A 21,129-nucleotide genomic window follows, 5' to 3' on the forward strand; every position below is an offset into this window, starting at 1 on the left:
TAATACTGTTTTAGAAAAACTGAAACTAAAACTCTCTTCTGAAAAGATTGTGTAGATACTTATAGATTATTTGAATGGCTAAAGTAATATCTTTATGGTGGACAAATTCAAATATTCTGTTTTTTTTTTTCTTTCAAATTTATTTTTGTATTGGGCTGTCATGCATTCAAAGATAAATGTGTGAAACATTATAAAAATTGCCCTTCGGAGTTAAATTTTATTTGTTGTTTTTCTGTTGCTTGTTTAGTTTTGTTGTTAAAGTTATACTTTTGAGTAATATTAAAGCTGACAATAAAATCATTATGTTTTTTTCAGCCTCCAATTTCTTGCTTTTGATACTGAGGCGTCCCATGACATTCTTCGAGTTTGGGATGGTCCGCCTGAGAATGAGATGTTGCTCAAAGAAATTAGTGGCTCCCTTATTCCTGAAGGCATTCACAGTACACTCAACATAGTAACTATCCAGTTTGACACAGATTTTTATATCAGTAAATCTGGATTTGCCATACAGTTTTCAAGTAAGTTGATTAATTTAATTTTTAATTTATTATAAGATGAATTCACTCACAGATAATTATCATGCTCGAAACACTTGAAATCAGTGACTACATTTCTGATGTTTTAAGGGAAAGAATTGGCACAGACTTGAAGATTTGTTGTAAAGCTATATTTTTATCTTAAAGAAAGAAACAAACAAAAATAAAATCTCATGTTCTTTGCTAGTATTGGTTTTCAAGGGCAGCTGGCACAGTGCAAGAATGCTTATAACTATTATTAGTGTTTTTCACAAAGGAGGTGAAGTAGGCATGTTAAAATCTCCATCCTTTTCTAATCAGTAAGAGTTTCTGCTTTCAGAGATATCTGTGGTGAGTTTTCATTTCTTTTGTGACTGTATGGGATGAAACAGGAAAGAGCTCCACAGGAACAGCAATGTCCTTCTCCCTTTTGCCTTCTAGTGCTATATCGTCTTATTACAGGCAGCAGGATGACAAATCTAAGCAGTTGCCTAACTGTTATTAAATCCCTTTAGACATTTTATTGCTGAAACAGAAGAAATCATTGAGCCAGGTCCATTTTGACCTTTTTCCTCGGGTCAGTGAAATTTATATATATTTTTTCAAGATTAGCAAAGGCTAGTCTAATACAATTTTGTGTAGTGGTAGCAACATTTCTAACATGGGTTGACACAGAGACTCAATGTTAACACTGTTTACCTCATTGTGCTTCCTGTGCTTGATAGTTGTATTAGCCCTTGTATTAGCCCTACTCTTATTCTTTCAAAATGTGTATGACAAATACATGTATGTGCATACAGTAATTTAAAGGAAGAATGAATTATGTAAATGAGAGTACAAAGTGAAAGATATTTTATTTGTAGTGACAGCGTGCTTCTGCTCCATCAGCTTATTTTTGAAGCTGTGAATAGAGGTTTTAATCCTTTGGCTCCAAGGTATTTTTGCCATTTTACTACCTTCCCCTCTTCCAGACCCTGTTTGAGAGATTCTCACATGTGTGTTTCTGTTCTCAGACATGCTTTTATATTTAATGTTGAAGCCAGAGAGGGAGAGCATTATGCACGGGATTTATTTAGGCAGTCATTAAAGCTGAGTGGAAAAATAGATTGATGCAGAATAATAATGAAGTTACAAGGAAAAATGGATAGTACATGGGAGTAAAGTTATAAAACAGCTCTTGATGCAAGTTGCATTGATTTATGTGAAAAGAGGGTTTAGAAATTTATCTGATAGGCTTTTTATTTGTTTCTCCATGCTGTTGCAGTCTGTTGAGTTCTAATGACACTAAAGAAACCGTGACATTTTATTGCCTCAGCGTTTCTCTTTGTCTTTAGTCCAGATTCTCAAAAGCAGAGTGATCCTTCTCAAACTGTCGATGTGGCACGGTTTGGGTGTATATTCTCAGTAGAATAACAGAGGTTTTTTGTTTTGTTTTGTTTTTTTTCCCCTAAGTAAAGATTTTAAAGTAACGTGCAAATAGCTACACAACCTGAATAACACTATTGCTCTATGGACATATTATCTCACTAACCAATAAAGAAAAATATTTGAGGAGATGGAGGAAAGAGAAGGACAATTCTTTGCAACTTTGTTCCAAGTATTCATGTACTTTCTTTGAGTATATAATATTGTCTGAGTAAAACAGATGGTGTCTTTATACTCTAGCTACACTGTAATTAACCAACAGAAAGCTCACACAAGGGAGGTATCTGCTTTTACTTTCCTCTTGCTATTTCATGACGTAAGACTATTTAACTGGATTATTGGCCCTTTTACCTCAAGAGGAATGTTATTCAATGACAACAGATATTTTATGTTCAAACTCATTTAAGACTTTGAATGCTTTATTTTCTTCTCTATTATGTTCTTACCCTTCAAAGAAAAATGTGTTTCCAAAAATGGGTTAAGCCTTCCTATTAGCTCCTTACAGTTTTTTATTTCATTTTATCAATGGTTCTTACACAATTTTGCATCTGTCATTTAATGAGCAAAAATTATCACCACTGATAATGTGGTATAATTTATATTTGACTCCTCTATAAGCCATCCAATATAATCAGAAAAATAATTTTTGTCTGGAGATACAAAAGGCAGGTGAGATAGCATCTTTCACCAAATTAAAGGGTGGATGGAAAAACCTAAAGATGAAATGTTATATAAAAAGTAGAAAGAAAGTTATATTTAATTAGTATTATGTATTACAGCAGGTAATATTAGAATTGTTTCTTTCTAGGGCTGCCCAAAGCAATCCTTTAAAAGTCCTGGAAATTGTTATTAATTTTTTAAAATTTAGAGGATTCAAAGGGAAAAAGTTTCACAATGAGATTTTTCTTGCCCATTATGTCAATTAGTCTATTTTTTTTCTTTTTGTTAGCTTGCCTTTTTGTGGAGGAATTAAACCCCAAAAGGTCATTTGTATCTGCAATAGTAGACCTATTTGATGGGTTAAACATTCATAATCTCTTTCTGTAAGAAAATAATCACAGAATCATTGAATGGTCTGGGTTGGAAGGGACCTTAAAGACCATCCAGTTCCAACCCTCCAAGCCTCTTGCCATGGGCAGGGACACCTTTCCCCAGAGCAGGTTTCTCTGAGCTCCATCCAGCCTGGCCTGGTGAACGCTGCCAGTTGTGGGTCACCCCCAACTTCTCTGGGCAGCCTGTTCCAGTGCCTCACCATGCTCATAGTAAAGAAATTCTTCCTAATATGTAATGTAGACCTACTCTGTTTCAGTTTGACCCTTGTCCTGCCACTCCATGCCCTGGTAAAAAGTCTCTCTCTGTGTTTCATGTAGGCTTCCTTCATGTACTGGAAGTCCACAACTAGGACTCCCTGCAACCTTCTCTTTTCCCGACAGAGCAATCCCAATTCTCTCAGCCTTTCCTCACAGGGGAGGTGTCTTAACTCTCTAATCATCTTGGTGGCCTCCTCTGGACTCACTCCAATAGGCTCATGCCCTTTCTGTACTGGGGACCACGAAGCTGGATGCAATACTCCAGCTGGGGTCTCACAAGCTCAGAGTAGAGGGGTAAGAAATTATTTATTTTATGCTGAAATAAGGAATACTGGAGATTTTTTTTATGGTTGACAAGTATAAATTTTTAAATTTAACAAAATTGTGCATAACTCTCAGAGGAAGAAATAAAAATGGTGAATTTCAGATGAAATAAGGGAATTTCAGATGAATTTTGAATTCAGATGAATGGTGAATTTCAGATGAAATAAGGGATCTCAGCCTGATTGTTCTTCCCTACTTTCCACCAGTTATCCAGGGCTAGTGAAAGTATACAGCTTCTTTTACACATCTAATGTAAACAAAGAAATTAATCACTTCATGTCATCACTAGGCATAGCAGAATTTTGGTCTAATATTTCTTTTATGTGTGTTTATGTCTTTCATTTTTGTATTGGACCTCTGCAAATTACCACAACAGTATCTCTTAATTAAACATTACAGCTTTTCAGTTTCTGCAGTCTTCTTTGAGACTTCGATGAAGTAACATGATAGAAAGCAGAGCCCACAAATTCTGAAAATCAAAGTAGCAAAAGATGTATAATAAAGCAGAATATTTCAAAAACTTTGTATATATCTGTAAAAGGAAAATAAGAACCTCTGGTGATTCAACAGTAAGACAAAAATATGAGGATTTTGGAACATGTCTAAATGGCATGTGAATGCCTATGTAGCTATAGAACAGATGCCAGTGGTCTAACCTTAAAGAAGTGTGAAAAGTTGACAACAGGCCAGAAGCAATATGCAAACAGGAAATACCTGTTACAGTATATTTTCTCTCAGCTGACAGAGACAGAGCATGGGGAGCCCAGTACATACTGGAAAAACACCAATAAAATCAGCAGTAATTTTTTTTTTTGAACTGTAATTTCTGCACAAAATAGAAAATTAACCTTCAAGACAAGTGAAGGGAGCAATCATGTATTTGCCAGAGACATGAGCTGTATGTCTCAGGGTCAGAGCAAAATATTAGGCACAGTGAAACATTTTCATCAGTTGATATCACTTCATGTTACCAAGATGAAAGTAGTACCTGTGAAAAAAGAAAGAGAACTGAAAGTAGTTGAGTAAGAACACTAAAATGTAAAACATTTGCTGATAAAAATTGTGTGCATGTTTAAAATAATATTTTTAATCCTTTAATATGTCTGAAGTGTGTAATATTAAATCAGATCCCAATGAAGTTAATCAGATCCTTTCCACAGATTTCAATGACCTTTGATTCTGGTATTACAGGAAAGTTTTCTCTCTGCTAACTTTAACATTTCAGGTACCATTTAGCTTTCATGCAGAAAGGAAGGATCTGTATTCATCTTTAGTAGGCCATTATTTCACCACTAATAGCTGCACTACTGAATCACTCAGCATTACAGAATACATTCTGCTCAGATCTCAGAGTGCAGACACATTTCTGACTAATTAAGCATCACACAGGATAGAGCATTTTTTGAGCATTATAAGTCAGTCACTGCAGAACTAAACTGTAAATATTTTTTGAGTTTTAGGAGGATTTTGTAAATAGATGCTCTAGCAGTATCTCTTATATGACAGGATGTGCCTTAAAATGCTTGGATTTACTGTTGAACTGCAGCTAGCTGTTCCTCCTTATTTTAAGACTGGATGAATAGCCCTTTGGAGTTACTTGCCTCTCTATACTATAGAAAAAGCCTAGAACCCTTGAGGCAGATACCTGCTTGCATGGCTAAGTCTGACAATATTAATTTCCAGTCTAGAATTATAATGCATGATATTGCTTACATTGATTACTGTGATGATTAAATGCTTGCAAGTCAACTTTCTATATTTATGATTTATAACCACAATGTCTTCTGAATGTTTTGTGTTCAATTTTTTTCTTTTATTTATTTTTTCTTTTATTGTTTTTGGTTGTTTTCATTGTTTTGTTGTTTTTTGGTGGGATTTCTTTTGTTCAAAGACAGACCTATTAGCCACATTCATATTTAGGAAGATTCTTTTGGTGATGAACACCTTCCTGTATTTCTATTTTTTTTCTTTTCTTCAGTTTTCCAGTAACAAAGATCTCTACTTCTGATATATTTACCCTGAAGGTGATTTGCACATGCATATGGGGAATTTTACAGGTTTCTTTCTCAGAATGCTGTTTCCTACCACTGCTGGTATAGGGATCACTTCCTGATATAACTTGTTCATTTTTCTGAAGTCACTAACATAGGGTTTATTTTTCCTTGTGTCTACTCCGTAGCAGAAAGAAATTTTAATCTAAAATATTTTCACACTCTGGTTTGCTGATATCTTTCAACTTTGAGCAGAATCCTTTGGATTTATGGATTTCAGGAGCACTACTTTCCTATCGGAAATATCTGTGGATGTCCACACTTGTAAATTTAGCTCAGTGGATTTGTTTTAGGTTTGTAGGAGGTGGTATTGGTGTGTGTTTTCTTGTTTAGTTTGGGGACTTTTTTGTTTGATTTTGGGGGTGGGTTTGCTTTGTTTTTAGCATCAAGAGGCTTAAAAAGAAAGAAACCATTTAATAGATTTGTTTACTTCGATTGGCTGTTGCCTTTCTTTTAAGAAGCAGATATTAGTAAAAGGATTGTCTTTCAATGACAAAAATTTAATTCCTATCACAAGTTTGTAAATGGCAATAACTTAGTAGCTGTCATCTCTCACGTCAGTAGCATAGATGGTATGTGCATTTTATGCAGGCAAATAGTATGAGTTAATGCTTCCATGTAAAATGCCTTGGTAATGACTTGTAGCTAGAGAGGCCTGGAGTTGTAGTATTAATAAGTGAAAGCTGAAAGGAAATATCAAAAGAAATTGGTGACTTATAATTACATTATAAGTATTTTTAACATTATAAATAAACAAATCCTTGTCTCCACCATGTCACCGTAAAAGTAACTTCTTTTAATTATATTTGAGATTGAAATTCCTGATTTTTAAACCCCACACAGTATAGTTTGTCAAAACTCTTTTGACTTGTATGAACAGAAAGTCTACTCACCTGTCCTAAATTTACATACATAAAGTTGACTTTGTCTGACTTGTGACATGGCATTTCAGAGAGATCAAGCTGATAGGGTTCCAAATTTCAAATGTTGTGTGTCTCAGACTAATATTTTAATTTCATATTTTAATTTTATAAGTGGAAAAGCTATTCTTTAAATCTGAAAAATCTGATGCTATGTTTTCTGTAAAAGAGTAATAAAATTGAACGCTCTGCTTTAAGTTTCTGGATAAAATTTTCAGTTCCAATGGGTTATTTTAATTGCAGAAGAAGTCCATTACAAATATTTGTAATTGTGTATACAGCAAAGTAAATTTGGAAATGCAAAACTATACTTGTGTGGTTCTTAATATTATAAATAAAAATACTTTTCTGTTTCAGAAAAGGTTCTCTACCTTCCTTATATTTTTCCCTTTGGTTAATTCAATCTTTTTCATTGAAATCTAAGTCAACTATTGAACAAAATAGAGCACCAGACATCAAAATATTTATGTAATAATACAAATCCTTGAAATTATTTCAACTAAGACACTTTGAAGATTTAATTAATACCATGTATTGTATTTTCTGTTTCATATTAGTCACTAAAAATTTGTCAAAAGTATGCAGGTTATGCTATTTTGTGTACCAGGTAATTTCCTAATATTTAGGTGTGACACCAACAGAAAAGTGTTACAATTTGGTCTATATTCACACACACAAGTGTATGATTTTAGTCAAAGTATCAAATCATAGAATGAGGATATGAGGAAGACTGGTGATCAAATAACCTGTGCTTATAACCTGTGCTTTGCCTCTTTGGGGCCAAAATTATGTGACTCCATTGATTGGATAAGGAGTATAATCTCAATTAAGCTTTCCTTCCTTTGTATTTCTTTTGTTACCAATAAGTGGACAAAACTGCATGGGACCAAGACTTATCATGTTTTGTCTTCTGCATACAAAGAAACATAACCCAGACCCCTTGTCTTTTGAAGAATTCACCATGACAATTAGTCTCTGCATTCATATGCTAGATTGATTACTCATCAGTCCATATTTGCAATCTTATATAGAACATCAAGCAAAATACTGGGGGACTGATGAATCCATCATTTGAGGCTTATGTGATTTATATGTACGAAACCGCGCACAGGTGACTGGTTGCACATCTTTAAATGTACGTGGAGTTCATTTTCTTGCAATAAGTTCTGTACCTGGGAGAACAGTATATTGAGCTGTTTTTGCAGAATTATCCAAAATGGTATCTTGCTAAGTATTTGATATAAAAGACAGAAGAAAATTGTGGAATTGATATTCAACCACATGACTGAGGAAGCCATTTTCCAATGGAAGATAAATTGGATGCCATAGTTATTCTGCTCTCTGTCGTCACTGAGCAATTTTGTTTTTTATTCATTCTAGTTAATTTTACTTTGGAGATAGATGTTCTGTTCATCATTTTCAGTATCAGTATCATTAGTTTCCTTTGTTTATCATTCATGTGCCATCCTTTATAGATACATGCACATGCATGCATGTGATGGGATCTTTCCTGCAAATACAGGTACATCTTCAGGACTCTTACCTTTTTTCTACATTCAGATTACAGTAGAGTTCACAAATGTACAGGAGGGACAACTATTTTGAGACTTATCTTTTGTTTCTCCAAGGTCTTAATCTCTTCTCATTTGACCATCTCTCCTTTTTAAGTCAATGAGTATAAAAGAAGTGCATATTCTATTGTATACAATCATACCAAAGGAAAGGAAAGTGTTTTGGAGGTTTTATTCCAAGCTTGTAATTAACTTAACATCACAGAAATGTGTATGTATACATATATACATATATATATATATATATATATATATAAATCATTAATGTTGGAAAAGACTTCTAAGATCATGAAGCTCAACCATCAGTGTAGCACAAACACCCCATACAATGGAGTTTACTTCAAGTTTGTCAGCTTATTGTCTGTTCCTTCTTTCCCTCTTACCCCATTTCTGCCCAGGGATACCCATTTTGTAACATAGTAATATAAAAGAGAGAGATTTTTGCTGCTATTTTTTTTGTCAGGGAAATTATATTTTTTCTTAACAGCATTCTAGTAATCTGCCTGATCTCATAATTGACAGATAGAGAAAAGACTCTTGGCTGATCTTGCTTGTCTTTCGGTCCTATGTGTATGAATGTGGAAAAAATTATTTGTGGGCTGATGTCTTCAATTACAAGCTGGACATATTCAGACATGCAGTCTGAGATACAATTCAATTGCAGAGATGAATTTTAAAATCTTGCTAAGTATATAAATATAGAGTCTTTATTCTTATTAATATTCCATTGTTGTTTTGATAAAATGTAATGTGTATAATGCTAAAGAAAACAGAAGTCATTCTTTGACAGTGTTCTTTAAATTTTTCAAGTGACTATAGTATAATACTTCCTTCAACAGAAAAAATTATTCCCTTTGCAAAGAACAGGGTAATTACATTCAAGTGTATGGACAGAATGTTACCAAATGATGTGGCAAATTCTGCATCAATGTCAAACTTATCAATTATAGTACATCCTCCCCACCCCCCCAACCCAACCAAGCAAACAAATAAAAAGAATTATTGGAAAATTTTGACAAAAGTAAAAAATTCAGACAGATTAAAGATTTGGCCATATCTTTAGGAACTATCAAAATATTCTTGGTGTTTTGAAACTATAAATCTATAATGCAAGTATACAATTTGTGAAACTAAAAGGCAAAATAAAAAATTTAACTTTTAACATAGGAAAAATCTCCCCTCTCTTCAGCAGATTTCAGTTAAAGGACAAGGCAAACCAGAAGTGCTGTTCTCTGTTGTACAACCATATCCTTAACAGTTGCAACAAAGCAGGTTGCACACTATTCTGCAGACCACCAAATGAAACTCACACATTTTGCCTCAAATCATCTGAATAATCTTTTTGATAGAAATTTTATTAAGAACTGAATTACCATTAGTAAGATTTTTCACTGCATGAGCAGCCCTTGTGTGTAGTCCAAGGTTCTCATAATTTCTTCTTTTTGAGAAGCTATTTCTATCTCACTGTGTTCACATGTATACATAAAGGAATATACGGTCTGATATAGTATAAAAATCTTAAAAGAACCAAAACATTCCAAAAAACTCCAAGCCCTAAACATGCAATCTAAATGAAATTAAGATTTTTCAAAACCCTCCTTTCCAGCTGGAATGCATTGCCAGCATGATTAGATATTGTCACAGTATCCATTTTCTATTGAGTTTCAGAAATTATCTGAAGCCATATGTCAATTTATTTATTTGGGCCTGAGTTTCATACTCATTGCCAAAGCTCTGAGCAAATACTTAAGAAATAATACCTCATCCAAACTGGAGAGTTCATATTTTTGGAAAAAAAAGATTATTACTTATGAACTGGAGATAAAATAACTCTTAAGGTTTCCAATTAGACATGCTTAGAGAAGTGTAGTGCTTTGGATGGTTTTAACAACTTGAATAATTGACAAAACAAAAACAATAAGAAAAAGTAAAACTATCTCTTTAAACCAATGTCATTTATCTCCCTAAGAACTACAATGTAGTTGTAATCTAGTAGTACAATCCATAACCTATCCTTTCTGATAACCTATCTCTAATCCTATCTGATAGTAAAATCAGATAAAGACCCTTAAGAAAAATCTTTATGTCTGCTCTTGCCTTTTCCCCCCATTTACCATCCCCACCCACCCCCCAAAAAAGAGACTCTACCAGGTTAAAGTGTAAACAAGAGTTTTAAAACAAGTTCAGTTGATATCTGAGATGGGGTCACACTGGTGAGGAAACTTGTTCTGAGCGTGAGTGTGGGGTGTGTGGCTATGAAGTAGCCTTAGCCCAAGCTGTGGTTGTGCAAGTGTGACTGCCAGAGTTAGTCCAGGATGGTTGGATGGGCAAGTTTCCTTAGCACAGAGACCTGCCTATACAACCTAGAAAACCTGGTTATGCAATATATACTTCTTCATTGAAGGGATGTGCTGTCCAAAATGAAATTCTGATTCTTTGATTTATTCCTAATATTTTCCCATTTTAATCTTCAAACAATAACTGACAAACTTAGATTGAATCCATGAAGTCATGCAAAATCAACAAATGGAGTCTGTGGTTAGAATTTACTTAAGAATTACAATGACCATTCTTCTAAATATCTGTTAGATCTACAGCAGAAAGGAGAGTTAAAAATAGATTAAAGAAATGCTGTCAGCAGTGCTTCTCTTGGTAGAAGACCATGGAAATGCTTTAGGTAATTTGTTCTTTCCTTTTCAGGAAAGTTTATATAGAAGGTTGGATTTAAAATAGCAAATACCAGGCTTACCTGGTTCTCAAGCAGCTTTGGAGATTCAGGGAGACTGCAGTGTCCATTTGGGTAAAGGTATTATGTGGGTCCTGAGACAGCTTGAATTTTGAAGGTGCAGTCAGGTTTGGTTCAGGCTCATGCGTGTTTGATAGACCAGCAATACTAGAAAGCCTTTATTTAAAGTGATAGGAGTTTGGAAGAGTTGGTTTAAATAAGTTTATAATAATATTTTAAACATGATTTGTGTTATGATGGCCCTGAAATTTGGAAGGCTTGAAGCTGCTGACATGACTGTGGGCTCTGGGGAAAGAAAAAAAATAAAGGAGGAAAAAAAAAAAAAGAAAAATTTTTTTTTCCTTATTTCTTCAGCTTTGTGATTCAGACTCTTTAATTATATTTGACTTGGCATGCATTATGACATCAAATTTAGAAATCACTGTGAACATCAAGAAATCTCAAGACATTTATTATATTGTTTCCAGCATCAGTGGAGTCTCTTACAACCTTGTCCAACTTTTAATGCTATGTTTCAAGGTATCTTTCCTCCATGAAATTAGAGCTTTCCTTTTCAGTCACCTGTTAAATTGCCTGGGCTATCAACTATCAGAAACCTTTTGAACCTGGTAGTAACTTATGGCTTTTGAAGAAGGAATAATCAATTTAGAATATTTAATGATCTGATTTATGGGTTAAATATATTTTTTCCTTATTATTGAAAAGATGTATCAAAACTTTTTTATACCCCACATAAAGGACACTTGTAGAAAGATCTGTGTTTACATCTTTTCTGGGTATGATTGAATGCTGGTTTAATGGTTTCTGTGGCTCTGTAGGAACATTTGCACAGTATTGTACAGCTCATAAAGAGATGATTTAGGATCATCTCCCTCATCTCTACTGCTCAAAACATAAGAATCTGTTTATATGAATGCTCTTAGGAAAAATTCAAACAAGTTTTGGGTGGAAGGGAAATTAATTTTTTGCATGGCTTGGCTGCCAAGATTCTAGACAAGATTCTGCCCCACTTTATTCAAGTCACCTAGCAGGAACTGTGTAAGATAAACAACTTTCCAGAGTAAATACTTCTGCCTGTGCAATGGCATTTGTTTTCTGGAGGATTGGTGATCTCATATTCAAAGTCTAAATTAGAAAATATGGTTATATGGCTATCTGAGGTATTAAGTCTCACTTGTGGGTCCTTCAGTTATTTCTGTGTTAGCATATCACACAGAGGAACTAAGAGGAGCTGATGCATTGATTGAAACAGCTGGTAATGAGCCACTGCTGGCAACACTGTTTAGAGATATTCTTAATTCAGAGTCGTTCTAGCGTAGTTCAGTAGTGTGTCTTCAAATTTAGCATCATCCGAATGAAAACAACTCATCTGCTCCAAAATCATGCCCCACTGCAAACCAAAACACAATCTGGAGTTTTATTTTACAAACATACTCAGCTCAGAAGTGTGTAATAATTGTGTTGAAACACTTTCTGTCACTCTGACCATGTAGAGAGACACACAAGCTCTGTGTATCTAATATGTTCACTAATCTCTCACTCACTGAACAGTTTGAGCATGAGCTGCATTCATCTCCATCCTGGAATTTGTGATCAAGAATTGTCACTTAATTCATTCTCTAGCCCAAATTGTTTGACTGATTGCATGTGATTACTCTGAACCAGCAGTGCTAAGAGAAAAAATAAAATAGGTTTCTGCATTTTTCTCTCTTCATTAGAGAAAAAAAGCTCTCAGATGATCACTCACAGGTTTGTGCTACACACAGAGTCCCTCTTTCACCTGTTATGCTGCATATATTAGGTAATAGACATATCTGAGTTTTGTCCATTTCCCATAAAAAATGTTTTTATAGGAATTTAATGGATTACATTCACAAATCACAGCTTGCTAGTTATTCAAGACAATATTTCCTACTCTGAGTTTCCAATTACTGTAATAGAATAAAACATGAGGTATTCTTTTCTTAATTTATCAACTCTAATACATCACAAAGAACTTTAGCGCTTATACATGAACTTATGAGGAACTGTGATAGACCACTCTTTATTTTGCAGAAAGCTCTCAAGATTGCATTGCAGGTAATCAGGCATATATAAAGGCATTATTCCCAGAATTTTTGCTTACTCCACAAATTTTCATGGGGAATGATGTGATCACTTCAGTGATTGAGGTCCCTGAATATATTACAGGAAAAAAATCCCACTTTTTGTACTGGAATATACAGTTCATAAACAATATTGACACATTAAAGAGAGAAAAAATTAGGCTGAAGATAGGTAATGAAAAGAAATATTAAAAAAATAAACAGATTAAAGAGGCAAAAAGAGTTGAGAACAGAGGGCAGAACACACAGATAGCCTCTCTGAAATAAAAAACCTGTAAACATAGACGGCTTTTAACAGTAGTAATGATGGGCTAGAGTCAGGCACACGAAAAAACCCTTACAGCTACAGCAGACATGGCAGAAAGCTGTGATTAAGAAATTCAGTTTGAATATATGGGGAATATATGTTAACTCTCCAGAAATGCATTACTCCTATAATTGCAAACAGTATCGAGATATTCTTTCTCCAGTTTCCTTCTTGCATAGCTATTTTTTAATTTTTCCCTCAAAAAAAAGATATTTATGTGTTTGAGGATTCTTCTTCTGACAAATTTATTTATTAAAAAACATACACCTCCTCTTTGAGGTAAATATATGACAATAAGCAAGTAAAAATGGAATTTACCAACAGATTTAATATTAAAATAGAGACTATACATTTAATATAATTTATTAATACATCATTTCTGTCTCCATTGAAAAAAAAAAAGTATTTCCTTCTGTTCCAGTGGATGAGAACATTAAGTGTCAATCTTAAGTGAAAGTTTCTCCCTAGTGATACTGATTGTAGAGAGAATTTGGGGAACAAGCTTATTAATAAGATGCCTAACTTTTGCACGGCCAAGATTAAATTAAATTAATCCTACTCCTAATTAAGCAAGTTGATTTAGACATGTGCTTACAAAGAAAGATATGTGGTGTTCAGAAATACCATGAAGGAATAATTTATTTATGTTCCAATCTCCCTGTAGTTGTGGAACTCTGGATACCTTCTCTTTGTTTATGCTCCTTTAAAATGAATTAGAGAGGAAAAAAAAAAAAAAGAAAAGGAGGGAAATGCTCATTTTTAGGAAATCTGTAATGCTCACTTATTTCCACGACAAAGTATGGTGACATGCAAGAAAATCAAGGAAACAAACCAGCATATATATGCATATGTATGTGTCTTTATATATATATATATATATGTATGTATTTAGTTATATACATACCATAAATTATGGTCGAATTTCATATATATATATGTGTGTGTGTGTATATATATATATAAAATTCGACCATAATTTACATGCATAAACATTTACCACCATTTAAAATTACCATCAAAGTAAAATAACAGCTGAAATTTGGTATCTAAATCTCTCAGTTCCAATTGTTAAAATGCTCCGTAGAGGTAGGTGTATAGGTGTAAATGGAGGTGAAAGACACAAAGTTCTCGCTTTCAAATAAATAATAAGTAGTTTTTTATATAGATACAAATTAAACATTTAGAGAAAAATGTGTTTCAAAACCTTGTATATATATTTGAATTGTCCAGTATGAATAAGGCTAAGGCTATTTCCTATTTTTACCCTACCACATCTCCAAAGTCTGTGTGAAAAATTGTACTAAGTGCTCCAAGTTAGTAGCTTTATAGCTCTACAGGGTGCTTTCACTAAGAACTCATCACTGTTTTATTATCCTGATGATGATATTTAGGATAATGTCGTACAACTACGTGAATAAATAAATCACATATCATGTAGTAGCTTTATTATGAAGGTTTTTTTCTCTCTTCCTTTAGTTAGTGCTTTAAAGAGAAGAGAGAAGCAAAATTTCCCACAGATTTTAGGCAAATCTAGCCTAAGTAATGATTATTTATTTATGATAAATCAAAGTATATTCAGTACTTTTAATGGCATGCTGCATTCTTTTCCTTTCTTACATCCTGTTCATTCAGAATAAATTTTTTATCAGCCTGTTGAGAAGCTCACCTGGTCTGTCAAACCAGTTCATAAACCCTTCAGATTTCATACTTTTAATAGAGCCTTTCAAAATGCTGAACAAACTCAGAAAACAATGAGAATTAGACTTCTAGAAATCATCTACTTAAAATTCTAAAACTCAGATGATGACATAGTGGGAGCAGAGAAGCTCTCTTTTGCCTTCTAGCGTTCTAATGCAAAAAACACTCTTAAAGCAGTGGGTTTAGTTTTAAATTAGATCTGTGTGTATTTATTGTGAATTTGCAAAGTTTAAAAATACTCATGGAATAGTTGAAGTTGGAAAGTACCTCTGAAGACCTCTATTCCAATTGCCTGTTCACACAAAACAGTCAAACAGATAACAATCCCTCTGTAAAAAAAAAAAAAAAAAGAAAAAGTTTGAGCATACTTGAAGTGAAACAGTATTTTCCTTTATACATCTGGAGTTTTGCTTTTTGCATCTTCTGATTGCTGTCTTTGTTCTTTTGCTGCACACATGCTTCCTAGAAGGGCTTTTGTCTTCTCTATTCCTTTTTTGTAAAGCTGCTTTCTGGTGAATTCTTTCTTGGGATTCATTTGTCCCAGATGAATTTCCCTTTTAGAACCTCCTGAAGTTTGTCTCAGCCTTTTTCTCCAGCCTACTGAGACCTCATTAAATGGCATCCCTGCACTAGAGCGTATCTACTGATCAGCCAGTGTCTGTAAACTTGCCAAAAGCTAACTTTGTCTCATTGTCCTCATCTTTAATGAATATTGAAGTCAACAACCACCCCTGAGGGACACTGCTGCTAAACAGCTCCCGCCTAGGTTTTGGATCATGGACACTCTTTGAACCTGGCACACCAACCTGTTTTCCATCCATTTCAAACTCCACTTATCCAATCCATGCTTCATCAATTTGGCTACAAAGCCAAAAGACCAGGAGGTGGGTTGAGCAAGCGTGCAAGCATGCAAGATGACTGCTATACAAAGCAAATAAGGGTAAGGTGATAAGTTTGGGACACAGATCTCATCTTATAAAAGTAATTTGCATAAATATTAGTAAGTGATTAAAATATCCAAAGAGATTGTATCAGAAATTCCTATTTGGCCCCTTCATGTCTTTTTCAGCCATATCCAATTTTTTTACAGAGTGATGCAATCTAGTAAGAACAATATGATGAACAGGCAATAACAAGTTTCATGCCAACATTCTCTCTTTAGCCCTTCAAGACTGATTGCAAATTCTGAGTAAGAACCAGCCTCCAGTATTCTGGAATAGCATGTTTTAGATAAAGCAGAGAACTTTTTTTCTTGTTTATGGTAAAATTCAAGGCAGATAATATTAAAGTGGGCAGAACACAGTGAATTTAGTAATTTAACATTTTAGTAATATTTTTCTAAGTTTAAACCCAGCAACATATTTAAAGATACAAAGAGGAGTCATGGTAGTGTCTAAAACAGAAGTTTTAAAAAATTACATGAAAACATACAAAAATAACTATCTTTAATTTATTATGAAACATTTAAAAGAAATATATATTTAATATTTGAGGACTAAGAAGGAAAATTTTCCCCTTCTTTTCATGCTTTATTTTTTTGTGAGAATTTATTTGTGGGCCTATTTTTTTCCTATTTTTTTTCCTGTAGTCAGTACTTCCTATGTTCAAAAACAACCCCCTAAAAATCCCAATTTTTATACAGCTATAACTGTATAGCACCTGTTATATTTTTAGTAAGTGCATCTCAGAAAGGAAGGTCCTTGGAGCGTTTGGGTTTTTTTTAGGAGAAATACAGTTTAGACCAAATTTTGCTCTTCAAAAACATTGTAAATACAAAACCCAGACACATTTTGGATGAATACATTGCTGTCTGCTGGTATTACCTTCCCAGAAAGAGGGCATCTGAATTAAATCTCAGTACTGCCACTTTGTGTTTATGTTACACAGGTTGCTGAGCTCAGTGGGACTAGTTCCACAGGCAAGTCTGACATTTGGTATTTATTTGTAATACATGTAACATGTTTCTGTTTCATAATGTTAGTAGGAAATAATATTTACTTAAATAAATATTGATGTACTTACTTTTTGCTTAAGCGTACATGTTTTAGTGCATATTTTATTATGTTGATCAAGAGGAAAATATCTTTAAATTTTTTATACTTTTTTGTAATTATTGTGATTGTATTTTATCTTAATAACAATCCCTACTGATGTATTATATATAGCTGTACATTGTCTCAGACTAAATCCATGTGTATTTTTTGTAATGATTTCTTTATTATTACTACAAAAGGCTAGTGTTGTAGATAGGTCATGTGCAAGGGTATAGATATGAATGATCAATAAAATTCTCTTCCAAAGTCACAGCTAAATGTTACACCATAGATACACTTATGAACTATAGAGTTGTGGAGAATTGAAGATGTGTGCAAGCATACCTTAATCTGATTTTAATTTTATTCATATTAAAAATTGCTCTAAGTTAAAAGTACTAAATGTCCAGGGTAATAGGAAATCTCTTCCTTACCTTTTTGAATACTGCAGTGCTTCATAAAATTAAAAAGTAACTAAAAGAAAAAATAGGCACTTCTAATAACTAAAAGAGATAGAAAAAAATAATAGTATAAAATCAGCAGATTGTTGGATGATTTCTCAACATTTTTTAACTGATTAAGGAAATTTTGAATTTGCAGAGCTGCCTGATTAGAAAAATGCAACAAAATGGATTTTTTTTTTTTTCCAAAATGTATTTATATTTTTTTCACTGTGTTGCTAGGTTCTGTAGCAACTGCCTGTCGTGATCCTGGTGTCCCCATGAATGGAACTAGAAATGGTGATGGAAGAGAACCTGGAGACACTGTCATTTTTCAGTGTGACCCTGGCTATGAACTCCAAGGAGATGAGAGAATAACCTGCATTCAGGTAGAAAACCGGTACTTCTGGCAGCCAAACCCACCAGTCTGTATAGGTATGCAGAAAAAAATTAAATAATGCTTTCCTAAAAATAGAAACCTTTATGTACTGAATTACACTGTTCTAGGAACTTGTTTAAAGAAAATACATGTACTGCACATCTTAAAAATTATTTAACATCAACCTCTGATAGTCATAACCAAAACCTTTCCTCTGTAGTTGTTAGTATAATAGTTCTCATGCTCTCCCTCTCAGGGCCATCTCATTTATAATTTGATGATCTGGGACAGAGAAAACCAGTCATGTCAGTGACTATTATGCTTGGTAGTGTATTCTTGGACAAACATTGCAGGGAGGAATTCGCCAGAGATTACAACTGCAAGGAGCTCTGTAAAGCTTTCAAACACTCTCTTTCATTTAATAAACTTATCTTGACCTTAGTGTTACAAATAAAATCTGCATTCTATTTGCATATCCTCTGTATGCACACTGTCTACCTTGTTCTGCAGACAGGTGTTTGCAAACACTACAGTACTGACTTGGTGTCTTGGCTATTCTACTTAATGTGTTAAAGTGTTATTTTCTCTGCTCTTACTCTCCTTACTATGCCTTCCTGTGTCACATGAGTTTATGGGCTTGAAGACAAGAACTGTCTAGACTATTTTCTGGAAGACTGCAGTAAAGAAGCATTTTATTGCTCATCTCTTGTAATTCTTAGATGTGAAAATATGCATTATATAGTAATGGTAACTGACCATCTGTAGATATCTAAGTGAGCAAGTAAAAGGAATTCTAGGGCTCTAGGCCGTAACGTTAAAATATTTTTCTATCATGCTGGCCTTATTGCTGTTTTTAAAATATTTATCTTAACTGAAAAATAATTACCCTATTATAAAGCAGTACTAGCAGTTTTAATCACTATCAATAGTGAGTTGAAGATATTACAAAATAGTCTAAATGTAGATGTAGGTGCTCAACTGACATTCTGTCTGTAGCACATATTAAATATGCATACACTTGATTTTAGCTGCAAGCATCCATTTAATTAATACTAGTAAGTTCCACACTTCATGCAAAACACCTACTTTACACAGAGTAGGTATGTAATAAGAATGCTTATTATGATGATTTATTTGTCTAAATGTCAAGCATGATGTTATTCTCCATTGATTTCCTATAATGATACATTCTTGGAGAATATGAACTGCTAATAGACTAGAGTGTGCAAACCTTGTCTTGGAGCTAAGTGATTTCAAAACTGTGTTGTAGCTCAGTACACCCTGAAGTTCATTGATTTTTTTTCTCATAACTTGTAATATATTCATTAATGTTCCTTCCACCCCTGTAAATCCAAACTGTGCAATACTTACCCCACACATAACTTCAACATCATCGTTCATCCGCTTTAGAAAAAAACAAACATAATTTTGATGAAAGAATAAGAGGCAAGAATAATTCTGAAGATGTACAGTTGTACCATGTTCTAGATCTATTTTACTGGTTCTTTACACACCAAAGTTTCTTTTCAAACCTCTTAATTATTAATGTTCAAAACTAGGGAAATGTACTTTTTAATTATTCTTACCTGTGGGAGTGCCTTGTTTTTTTTAATTCCCTTAGTCTTGCCTCGCAAAATTTTAAGAACATCTTCCTTTCAAAGGTACTAGCAATGGGAAAATAACAAAGAATTAAATAATGATTCATGTATTTGAATGAAAGATAGTAATTAAAAATTCTTCTATACTAAAGGTATTCTGAGAAGCTATAAATTTGAGAGCATGTTTCTGCCAAAAGACAGTTCTTTGGTTTGTGTCTGTGCTGCAAAAAATAGCCCCATGTTTTCTATTCCAAAGATTTTCTGGATCCAATCCTGCATATATACCAGAATCTTAAGTGACTGTATTTGCTTATTTTTCTCAGAGATTACATTAAAAAATCTGGTATGCAAAAACAGATTTTAGGATTCAGGTTAACTATACATATAGGGGAACTATAAACTATCTCCCAAGGTTTCAGACTTTCTTCAGAAGTTCAAAGGTCAATATTTTTTTCTTTGTGGCTCGATTTTGTTTGTTTCTACTGTTTTGTTTCAGGCATGGTCTTGTTTTTCGTATTTATATCTATAAAAAGGTTTTATTGTAAACACCTAATTCCAATGGTACTTTCCATTCAAAATCAAATAATGCAATGATTCTTTATTTAATATGTTGGGTTTTTTTTTTTAAGGAAAGAAAAAGTAAATGAAGCCATGCATTCTGTTTCATTTCTTAAGAAGTAATTAAATAAATAAATAAAAGCCAGAAAACTGTGGAATAAGATTTTGTTGCCTCCTAGAGAAAATAAATAGATTGTAAATAAAAACCACCCCAACCTATATTTCCTTATATAGAAATAATGAATGCTGAGATCATCACAGAGACAGTAAGGCTCAGTGCTCGCTTACCATTGTGTCTACACAGAAGTTTATAAAGACAGGTTCACATAACCTACTTCTAGTTTTTACTGCATAAAAATTATATATTTTTCATAGTGTTTTGACATTTGCCTTTCTTTCTAGGTGAGATGTTATATTTGTTCAGTCTCACCTCTTATGTCCAATACTGTAAAAGGTTTTCTTTAAACTTTGTTTTCAGAGCTTGTCTGTCCTCAGTTAAAATTAAGGTTATGGCAATAATAATTTTCTACACATTAAATTCAGAAAATTATGGATTCTGAAACACATAAGAATTTAATTAAAATGCACAGAGAGAGAAGTCTGTGGCTAAGTTTAGAGAAGATAGTAAACTGGAAAAGGGAATATAATCTAATAACATTTTTCACTAGATTATGTTAACATTCTCAACTCACTATCTTGTGAACTGACAATTAAAATAATCTGAAACCATTCTATTGGAAGAAAATTTTATCTGGGAGATATTTTGCAAAGTTGAAGATTATGTTTTTTATTATTATCTTTTACTGCTGTTAATGGCATGACTTGAAATAAAATATATTGTGTCTGTCTGTCTAGCTTAGTGCACTTTCCATTTATTCTCTTTTTGATTATCAACAGACCTTGGGAAGAATTAAATGGAAACACTGTAAACAGCAAAGGTAACTGCTGATGTGGTAAAGAAAGAATAGGTATATAAGAAAGAAGTTACTCATATGAAAATATTCTATCAATGAACTAACAGGGAACTAAACTAAATCAAGAGCACAGGAAAGTAGCATGAATGCAGACATTGGCAGAATTTAGTCTGGAACAAGGACATAGCATTTAACTTCCTTGTATCATTATATGCTAATTCAGAATACTTCAAAA

The 21,129-nt window shown here is 33.4% G+C and overlaps 1 protein-coding gene across 3 annotated transcripts in view; it reads left to right on the top strand.

Annotated features, from left to right (window-relative positions):
• The window catches only part of CSMD3 (CUB and Sushi multiple domains 3), a 594,913-nt gene that overhangs the window by 396,877 nt on the left and 176,907 nt on the right, over positions 1-21,129 (top strand). For all 3 annotated transcript variants that reach the window (XM_077188509.1, XM_077188511.1, XM_077188512.1), the window contains 2 exons: positions 316-518; positions 17,689-17,880. In XM_077188509.1, the coding sequence (XP_077044624.1) occupies positions 316-518; positions 17,689-17,880 (395 nt within the window). The remainder of the gene's footprint in view (positions 1-315; positions 519-17,688; positions 17,881-21,129) is intronic.

The sequence above is a fragment of the Agelaius phoeniceus genome, chromosome 1, assembly GCF_051311805.1.
Source record: "Agelaius phoeniceus isolate bAgePho1 chromosome 1, bAgePho1.hap1, whole genome shotgun sequence".
Classification (NCBI taxonomy): Eukaryota; Metazoa; Chordata; class Aves; order Passeriformes; family Icteridae; genus Agelaius; species Agelaius phoeniceus.